The following is a 10,618-nucleotide window of genomic DNA, read 5'->3' as shown; positions in this document are numbered from 1 at the left end:
AAAACCACGGTTACTATGTGGTGATGTTGCTGAGATCTCCCAGCTCAACATTTTAATGCTTTTAATTGGCACTGTGACAAATCTATGCTGGCAGTGTTTCTCCATCATTTCTGAAGCCCTTAATTTGGTAAACTCCAGAAAACAGCTATGTTTTCAAAGCCATAAGTAATTAAGGATAGTTCATTTTTGAATATTGAACTAGAATATTGGATTTTTCAAAGGATAGCTGCTCTACATTTTCTGAAAATCAGGCTGTCTAGAAGTGTCTCACTCATCATTTTTGGAAATTAAGCTTTAAAGGCACAAAGACATTTTTCTTTCATTCCAGTATTCAGATACCACAGGTGCTAGTGAAGTATGAGAAGTGAACAGAACTGATTGCTTTGACGTTTTTCAATTTTAGGTGGAATATAGGAAGAAATGTATGATGTACTTGTATGAAGTAGATACAGTTCTTGTCAGAAAATCTGCTAGTATCTAAATTATCTACTTGCAGTTTCAGATGCCTAAAAATTAATAATAACAACACATTCTTCTCCTCTGTAATTTCAAGCAAATGAAAAAATCAACTAAAGGAAGTTTTTCTGTCTGTTGCTAGTAGTCTCTTGACCCTACCAAAAGTTGCGTTAAAATGCTAGAATTTCTTTTATAAGACCTAGCTAAATCACAGCAAATCCTTGTATGGCAGGGCTTAAATTAACGTATTTATTGAGTAACACTGATTTATTTGAATTTGGTAATCTGGGTCAAGACACTGAAATATTTGCATGCTTATTTCATGTTTACTGTATTATTTAGTCTATTCATGCTTTGTTTTAGTACACTGAAAGAATGAAACTCTTCTAAGAAGGTGTAATAAACAAGTCTGACACTCTTTTACAGCAGGTCAACTCAATAAAGCCATCATCATTTCTCGATGACGTGAAGCCAGCTGTACTTAAAGAAACACACTGAAACACACCCAAAATAAGTTAGCTAACTCTAAATTTATGTTGAATTAGATTCGCATTAATCAAATTGTTTTCAAAGAGTTTTATTTCAACCACAATCACTTTTGTGTGTAAACAAATCCTTAGGCTAATATGATCACAGAGTACCTCAAGGATACCTACGAAGTTTAACAGATTGGGGATATGCTTTTGAGTGCCATCTTTCACTGCAGCCATCTCCAAATTACATTATTTGATTTTGGGGATAGAAGAAACAGCAGAGCAAAAGAGTTACAAGCCTTCCAAGGTATATGTTGGAGCTGTTGTTATATTTGTGCTGGGGTAATCTGAAACCATGGAAATGAAACTACTGATCTTGTTTTTGTTCTGCAGACTATATAGACTGAAATTTTGCTTATCCACAAAGCCCCTAATTTCTTCATACTTGTACAGAAAAACTCAGAATTTTCCTATTTCCTAAGTCTTTGAAACTTACATAAATTTCATGAAGGCACATCCAGAAAATGTAACACAAAACAGTTATCAGATTCAGGGAATATGCTGTTGTGATCATCTGAATATACCCCCCAAAAAACCCAACAAATCAGTTAACTGCATTTGCGTGCAGATATGTTGACATGCCCAGCAAATTGCCCATAATACTGTGATGTTTGAAATCAGTTTGATACAGAGAGAGTGTGTGTGGTTTAAATTCATCTTTGTAGTACATGGTCATTTAAAACTATTATCTAACCGGCTTAACAGGTGAATAGAAATGTGTTGCCTTCACAGTTACTTTTGCCTTTATCAGGACCAAAAAAGGGATTGGAGTCGAACTCTGCTCCTCGATTTGTTTTAACAGCATGTGTGGTCTAGTTTGTAGTTTAGATTGGAACACAGTTCAAAAAGCAGAAGTCCAGTAAAGCATTGTGCAATATTTCCATGTTTACTGTACTGGATGCACTGGGTAAATACCCTCAATAATACTTACTATTTCATATATAAATAACAAGCTTCTATTTTATCAGGATGCTGCTCAATTTTTAAGTAAATATTATAAACAAATCAAAAAAGGAGATAGTGAATTAAAAGTATATTTAAGACAGGTTTATGTATGCACTTAACCCTTACAACACTGCATTTGCAGTACTCAGATCATGAATGCTCCAAAATGATTAATAACATCCTGCTCCAACACCTCCAAAAGTACATCCCTCAGAGACTGAAATGTAGTCAATTCTATTGATTAATTCACACTACTTTCCAGTTCCCTTTCTCTATGGGTTCTCTAACACTTCTAAGACTAAGAATCCAACAGAAGGTCTCACTCTTTTTCTGGAAGAGCTGAAGCTCATAGGGAATCCAGATATATCATCAGCTCTTAAACTCATATGTGATTCATTCCATCTTAACTAATTCCAGCCCCTCAAATCCAATATCAGCTAAATATAACAGGCCAGAGTGAAAACAGACTTTGTCATCCCAAGAGTCTGAGGCAGCAATGTGCCAAGCCAAAACGCCTAGAAGTATCTATGTCAAACGGGGATGGAGGTTCTCCGCTTGAGGGTAAGTCCTCAGAGCAACCACAGATGTTGATCAAGAGAAAGCACTACTGAGGTCAATGAGCAGGGAGGGTTAATGTGCTCAGGCAGAACATGACTGCAGAGCCCATCTCACAGCATGACAATACTATCCAATATCTCAAGCCTCTAGTTTGCCTCTGAGTAATGCCATCCTGCACACAAGTTAGTTCACTCCTGGACTGTAGCTGCGTTAGACCTCCATGCACAGCTATTCAGGTGTAACTGGGCCACCCTGCAGAGTCCGCCAATCAGCATGGTTGCTCTCCTACATGTTTCCAAACCATAGCCCACACCATGCAACATGTAATCTCAAGCACCAAGCTCTGAACAAAATGCCCTAGCAGTCTGTGACACACTTTGCATGGAAAAGGGCTGCAGTGCGCCATTGGGAGCCTATAAGATCCCCTGTCATAGTGGTGTTCAAACAGATTGGGCAGCCTGCTCCAGGAGGGATAAATCCAGAATTATACACACCTGTGAGTGAGTTCAGAATAATTGGCTCGAAAGTGTGGAATGGCCTTGGGAATGTTTACAAGGCTGCACATGGGCAAGATAACCTCAGAAATGCATAGTCAGTGAAGCAATGTCTAACTTATTCTAGCCAGCTGCAGTCCTACAAGTTATGGACTTCAGCTTCAGTGTTTCTTCATCAACAAAATTATTTAGTACCACTCCTGTTCATTATTTATCTTTCTGTCTACAGTGAGTAAGAGAGAGGAGCTTCTACTGAGTGAATGGCTATTTTGGGGAGTATTCACTTCTAAGTTTGGTGGCTAATTTAGAAGACCACTCTCCCAAATATCCTTCTACAATGGATACAAAGATAAACTAGTCCAGTTTTAAAGGAGAGTATCACTTAGATGCTTTCACCTGCCCTTATCCACTAATGCAACCACCACCTGGAAGAGCATTAATGCTTGTTTCCTCTCAGTCTGACTTGGGAATCTGGTAAGTCACAAAAGAGTTTTATTTTGTAATCTTGGAGCAGAAAACTTATTTATGGCTTTCTGAGGGCATGCCAAATCCAGGAGCTCAGCCTATCCACATGACCATATGCACCATCATCTGCACAGGCTACTGTGGGTGACATAACACTGGGCCATTTCTATTGCATAAAAGTTGATGTTTGAGTAGGACCTTTTTCCACCCATCATGCCAAGGCTCCCAGAATTACCAAGACAGGTAGGAAGAGGCTACTTCTCACTGACAGGTGAGATCCTCTCCCAGCACACAGACACTCAGTTCCTTAAGAATGAGTGTTCTTTCACTGGGGATGTCCACCAGGCACAAAATGAGATATTACTGGACTCACAAACTGAAATCTTTATCGGCTAATTTATTCACAAGACTCCTGCCAGACATTTTTAATAGCAGCTGTAAATCTCCTGAAATGTAGAGAAAAGCAATATAATCCAATAAAAGAAATGTGCTTAGAAATCATTTGAGAGGAATTAACCAGATATATAAGCCATGTAGTTTTAATTACATGTGAAAGTGAACTGCTAAACTTTAAGGTCAACTACTTTTGTGTCTGTCTGATTTTCTTACTTATTTTCTAAACAGTTTCCATGTAAAACAGGTCAGGTAAGAGTGAAAGAAATTGTGAGAATAAAGAAATAACAAGTTGGAAGAAAGATCTATCAGGAAAGGGGAAAAGACATCAGACTGAAACAAAAAGGTATCCAGGAGTGTTTCCAATAAATCCAGATCAGAGACATATTGTCTTCTTTGGCATACAAAGTAACCCTTAGTGATGGAAAACTGATGGCGAATTATTTGGGGGGACTGATATAAAGAACAATATTAACTGCTAACATAAGAAAAGGTGGCAAATTAGAAAACGTAGCAAATCAGGGAATCTGGAAGTCACTAGCTCTATTTTATGCCGAATACATCCAGTCACTGGGAATATGTCATTATATTCTATGTGGCTAAGAGGCCTAGAAAAATGAAATGCCCAGCTATTTTGTGGCAATATTTTTTTTTGCCAGCTGTCAGCTACCAAAGAAAATAAATTCCTTACTTTAAAATTGACATGTCCGTAATTGTTTTTACCATAAACTTCTTTACAATACCTACATTTCTTTCCCAGAAAGGTGTATGTGAAAATCTCAGCCTACGGATAACGCCGCGCTTCCAGACTTGCAGTCCGCAGGAATGTGACCCCCAGCGCGGTGTGTCCAGGGAAGCTGCTCGGCACCGTGGGACCACTCACCGCCTCTCCTGCACTGCCTCTCCTCCCTCGTCCCAGCCGGGCAGGAATGCGAGGCCTGCAGCACAGGCTCCTCTACTCCCCCTGCAGCCCAGCTGCTGCCTTTCTCCATAAAGTACGGCCTGCTCGTGGCCCTAGGAGCGACACCGAGGAAGCGGGAGCAGGAAGGTGGCAAAGCTCGGATTCAGCCGCCGCGAAGGCAGCCCCATGGGGACAGCCTTGCTTGTGCGGTCCGGAGGTTCAGGAGGGCAGGAGGTGGTTCTTGACTCGCTGTGATTCCCCCTCTCAGCCCATCTCTGTGTGCTGGACCTGCCACATAAGCAGCGGCCATCTGAGACGGTTTCCCCAGCCACTAGGGAAGATGTAGGCGACTGTGTGTGCAGCCCATGCAAGATGTCCACCTCGGCCATTTCAAGCTACCGGATTTCCGCCAGTAACTGAGCACCTAACTGAACACCTTCAGCAAACAGGGTTGCCTACTAATGCACGAGCTAACCCAGCACAGGCAGCAGTGTGTAGTTACTGCACCCCCACTGGATAGGGCCTGGCATTTGTAACAACATTAACAAACCAAATAAGATAAAAAGAAACAGCAATAAGCAAGGTGGATAGTAGCTCTTCAGGTCAGTTTTCATAGGGTTAAAAGCAAGCAAAGACATTTTTGCACCAGAACGGGCCGAGCCGTCCTGAAGAAGAAACACAAGCTGAGCGTAAAACTGATCACAATGGGGCAAACGCTTTTGAATGCGCCTGAGCACATCAATCAAGCAGGCTCCCAGCTGCACTGCACGGCGCATCCACCTTCACACGCTTTCGGACAGGCACCCATCCACATCGCACGGCAACCCCACCTCCTTTAGGATCTGGAAAATAGATTTGGTCCTAATTTTTGTGACAGATGGAGTTGATACAGTCTCAGGATGAAAAAAGCGCCAGTTTTGACAGGCAGCAGATCCTGATGCCCCTTGTGGTCAAAGCCTATGTTGCTCTGGAATTAAGGTAGCACCAACGGAAAAGACAACGGGTACATGCACCACTATTTTGTTTTACTCCTCGTGTTGAGACCGAGCATTTTTTGTGTCTATTTACTTACAAACAAAGAATGGAGAGCGTTGCACGAAGTAAGCATATCAGCAGTGCGTTTTTCTTTCAATAAAAACAGATCTCATCCTCTTATCTAGCAGATTATAAGCAACTTTTATCCAGAAGTGAGAAATCTTTGTGGGGCACTGTACTAAGATTTGCTCCGTGTGGGAGCTAACATCCCTGCAAGTCAGCGTGCTGGGCATGCAACTCTCGAGCAAGAAGTGAGCCTAAGCACATGTGAAGGAGTGGAGTGGCATTAAGCAGAGCATGGCCGTGTCTCTATGGCTGCAGCACACCAGGCTGCAGCACGGGGTTGAGCCCTGCCCTTCGCGCACTCCAGCCGGACTTGGGCTCGCTCTGCGAGCACAAAGCCAGCCGGCTGCGAGCCTCCTCTCCAGAGCCTGCGGCAAGCAGCTCTGCCCTCCCTGCGCTGCACACACAGCTCAGGCTGCAGCCCACCTTCCTCCCTCTGCGAGGCAGCGACTGCCCGAGCCCCTCGGCCGCCCTTGCCCCGCCGCGCCGCCTTAACGGGAGGAGGGGCTCCTCGGGGGGCTGTCACTCTCCTTAAGCCTTTCCTTTCAAGCTTTGAATGTGAGCTGCCCTCCAGCCCCCCTCTCTCCTCCCCTCCCTCCAGCGGATCGTAAAGAGAGGAGGGAAAGAAAAAAAAAGTTTCAACAACAGGCTGCGCCAATGGCAAGTCGCGGAGGGGGGAAAGGGGCCGAGCGAAGGGAGAAAAAAGTGGAGAAAAGGAGAAAGAGAGCGAGAGAGCGCAGGCTGGGGGATGTGTAAAAGAAGAAGCGTTGCTAATTTTTTTGTTTGTTTGCTTTTCCATGCATGCATAATGAGGCCTAATCAGAGCACGTTGCTACTGCTCAGAGGGCACTTTTGTATTTAAAGCCTTGCAAAGAGCAAGATCCACAGACGGATCCGCAGAGCGGCTGGCAGGGCTTGTTGACAACAGAAGCAGCAGCATCAGTCGCCCAGAGAGAAAGAGAGAGACCCTGAAGCCTGACTTTTTCCTTCCCCGGTGCTGCCTTCCTGCTCACGGGAGAGACACGTCTTCTCCCTTCTACCCGACCGTGCAACCCGCGCCGAGAGCCAGCGAGCGAGCGGAGCCGGGACTGATGGCACCGGAGCGGCTGGCATGTGCAGAGATGCTGCGAGCGGAGAGTTAAAAGCTCCCGAGGAGAAGGCGGCAGCAGCAGCAGCTGGGCATATATTTTCTGGGGAAAAAAAAAAAGAGAGAGAGAAACGAGGAACAGGCCGAGAAGCGGATCTGCATGAGGAGCCGGGCGGCAGCATGAGCTCCCGCGGCGCAGCCTGCGAGCCTGCGAGCGCCCTGCGGAGCGGCTCCGCGCCGAGCGGCCGCCCGCGCTGACCGCCCGCGCCGCGGGAGCCGCCGCCGGGGCCCGCCGCGGCCCCGGCTCCGTGTCGCGGGGGCCGGCGGGGCCCGCAGCGCGCGCGGATGGATTGATGCGAGCGGAGCCCATGCGCACGGCCGGCGGGAGCTCCGCACACTTCCCCTCGGGCGGCAGCTGCTCCTTCTCCTCCTCCTCGTGCTCCTGCTCCCCGGCCGCCACCGGCCGCCGCCCGCCATGGTGGCCCGCGCTCCCGCTCGGCTCCGCGTCGGGCTCGGCGGCCGCCGCGCGCTGCCGCCCGCCTGGCTGTGTCTGGCGGCGGCGCTGGGCGCCGTGTGGCCGCCGCGCGGCTCGCTGGTGCAGGGCCGGCGGCTGATCTGCTGGCAGGCGGTGCTGCAGTGCCAGGGGGAGCCCGACTGCAGCTACGCGTACAACCAGTACGCCGAGGCGTGCGCGCCCGTGCTCCTGCAGCAGCAGCAGCAGCAGCCGCCCGCGGAGGGGCCGGCGGCCGCTGCAGCCTTGGCCGCCTCCTCCAGGCGGCGGTGCCCGAGCCACTGCATCGCGGCGCTCATCCAGCTCAACCACACGCGGCGCGGCCCGGCCCTGGAGGACTGCGACTGCGCGCAGGACGAGAACTGCCGCGCCACCAAGCGCGCCATCGAGCCCTGCCTGCCGCGCACCAGCAGCCCCGCGGGCGGGCCCGGCGGCGGCGGCGCCGGCGGCGCGGGCGGCGCGGGCAGCGTCATGGGCTGCACGGAGGCTCGGCGGCGCTGCGACTGGGACAGCCGCTGCAGCCTGGCGCTCAACCGCTACATGACCTACTGCGGGAAGCTCTTCAACGGGCTACGCTGCACGGCCGAGTGCCGCGCCGTCATCGAGGACATGCTGGCCGTGCCCAAGGCCGTGCTGCTCAACGACTGCGTGTGCGACGGCCTGGAGCGGCCCATCTGCGAGTCGGTCAAGGAGAACATGGCCCGCCTCTGCTTCGGCGCCGACGTGGGCAGCAACGGCGCGGGCAGCAGCGGCGGCTCGGACGGCGGCCTCGAGGAGTACTACGACGAGGACTACGAGGAGGAGCCGAGCCACAAGGGGAGGGACGAGCTGGAGGACAATACGGGCTCCGAGCCCGGCTTCCCGCTGCAGAGGGACAGCGCCGCGCGAGCCGCGGCCGGCGCGCTGCTGCCCTCCATCTTCCTGCTGCTGCCGCGGCTCTAGCGGCGCCGCTCCGCGCTCCGCTCGCGCGCGGACACGCGCACGGACACGCGCACGGACACGCGGCGGGCGGGGGGTGCCCCGCGCCGGGGGTCCCCGCGGCGCCGGGCGGGCGCGGGGCCCTGACCCTGCCCCGGCGGCACGCAGCTGGTGATGCTTTATTTTTTCTCTTACTTATTTTTTTTTTCCTGTCTTTTATTTTGAATCCTCGCCGTGGCCTGGCGAGGCGGCAGCCGCGTTGCTCGCGGGGCCCGGAGGAGGACGGAGGAGGGAGTGATGGAGGGCTGCGGCCTTCCTTTCTGGCCTGTTTGCCCTCGTCCTCGGCGTGCACTATGCAATTTCTGCTCGTGGTTAGCGGCGAGCGGACGCGCTCGGAGGAGAGACTGCGAGCGGAGCTGCCCTGGGTGCCTGCCTGCCACCAGCCCCCCGAAAAGTGGCGCAGAACAGCTGTTCTCTGGTGTTTGACATGAAGGTTAGGAAGGAAGGGGTGAGCTGTCCAAAACTGCTGCCAAAACTGTCTCTGTACCGGCTAGTTAGCAACTTGACTGTCATTTATCAAGTATCACTGTTCAGTGATGCCCAAAAGGGGGTTGCACCACATCTGCCTTTAATTAAATTTAGGGGTATAACAGTTTGAATGAACTTGGTGGTTTACAGCATTCCGTCTTGCACACACATCTTCCCAGCAACAAACGCTTGCCAGCAAAAGTCTCTTTAACCTAACAACAACAGAAAGAAATACTGACTTTTTTGTTGTTGGCTGTACTGAACAATGCAACTTTTGTTTTAAAAGAGCTCTGCACTGCCATCTTTGAAAGACACTTTTAAACTCAAGAACATGTATGTACAAATATCCTGAAAAGTTATATTGCCTCTCCTCGTATCAGGGTGCTGACCTCTGGTAAATCTTATATAAAAATGTATTTAAGACTGGGATTTGTTACCAGTTGCTCTTCTTGTATATAGAATTTTATAAATTGTATGCTTGGGGAATAATTTATTTAAAAAAAAATAAAAAAGTTTTAAATCCACATCCTATTTGCCAGATAATTGCATTTGCTATTCTTTTCTGGAAAGGTACAGTTTTCATTTTATGTAAAGGGATACCAGCAGCAATGAAGTATTCTCTAGAACATCGAATGTACAGTGTATTTTAGAGATTTGAAGTTAACTTTCTTATATGGAGAGACTTTATGAACGTTGTAGAATTGTATAAATGCATTTCCAAGCTGCCTTAAACCTTGTATTTTTATAGAAGGCATAAAAAAGGCCTATGTTTGAAATATTATGGCTTTGTGTATTTTTTAAACATGTAAATCAGTAAAGAAAGAGCTTTAAATAATGGATGTGGTGAAGCTGTTTTCCAGGGATGCTTGAACTCTCAGCACGCCAGGTTGGAGAAGGGGGGAAGTGAACCACAAAACAAACAACAACAACACCAACAAAAAACCCACAACAAGCACAAATCTCTGTCTGCCTGTAATACTTTAGATGGATGTAAATTACTGCTATTCTTACTTTAGTGCATAATTACATGCAAGAAGTAAATACAGCTTTGAAAGCACTACTTTAAAAGAGTGGTTGATTTTATAATGCGTTGGCATGGCAACCTGCTGGTGCCAGAAGAGTGTAAAACAGTGTGAGGGCGCTGCGGCTGTCGGTGCGCGGGGTACGTGGGGCGCTCTCTGCTTTCTGCGTTGCTCTCCCTGGCACTGAGCAACGCTCCCGGGCACGCAATCGAGCGGTGAGGAGCACGTGTAGAGGCAGCAAGTGTCTCCCGCAGGCCTCCTTGCAGGCCGCGCGAGTGTGCCTCAAGTGGTTTGCAACACAAATGTGCGAAAGTTTGCCATTCAGCCTGCCTTTTCCCACAAGGAAGAATGCAAAAGTAAACAAGCGGGTGATCAGCAATTACCCGATCTTGCAATATTGTTCTTAGGAGTTGCTTTGCGTCGCGCAGAAGCCTGGTTTGCTGCCAGAGCTACTGATCTACACTCAAACGCCCTTAGATAAATAATTACACTCTTAAGCTGTGTCGAGTGCTGATACACTTGACCTTGTAAATAGAAATGTTTGCAGTAGGAATAAACTCCAGCATCGGAAAATCTTTTAAACATTAACACAAAAGATAGAGCTCAGTCCTTTGGGGATTTGAGTTTGGACTGTGTCAAGCTAGGCACTCACAAAAAAAAAAAAAAGGGGGGAGAGAAGAGGAAGGTTTATTTATCTTTTATTCGTGCT

General features: G+C 48.3%; 1 protein-coding gene across 1 annotated transcript; it reads left to right on the top strand.

The window, feature by feature from the left end:
- The first annotated feature begins 7,405 nt into the window (after positions 1-7,405).
- Positions 7,406-8,383, top strand: GAS1 (growth arrest specific 1). The gene has a single exon (XM_088525676.1). It carries the CDS (start codon positions 7,406-7,408, stop codon positions 8,381-8,383), a length of 978 nt encoding a protein of 325 aa, XP_088381802.1.
- Positions 8,384-10,618: the final 2,235 nt, after the last annotated feature.

The sequence above is a fragment of the Tinamus guttatus genome, unplaced genomic scaffold (assembly GCF_059628265.1).
Source record: "Tinamus guttatus ecotype Peru unplaced genomic scaffold, ASM5962826v1 Tinamus_guttatus_pri_ptg000237l, whole genome shotgun sequence".
NCBI classification, from domain to species: Eukaryota; Metazoa; Chordata; class Aves; order Tinamiformes; family Tinamidae; genus Tinamus; species Tinamus guttatus.
This window is presented reverse-complemented; position numbering and strand designations above follow the sequence as displayed.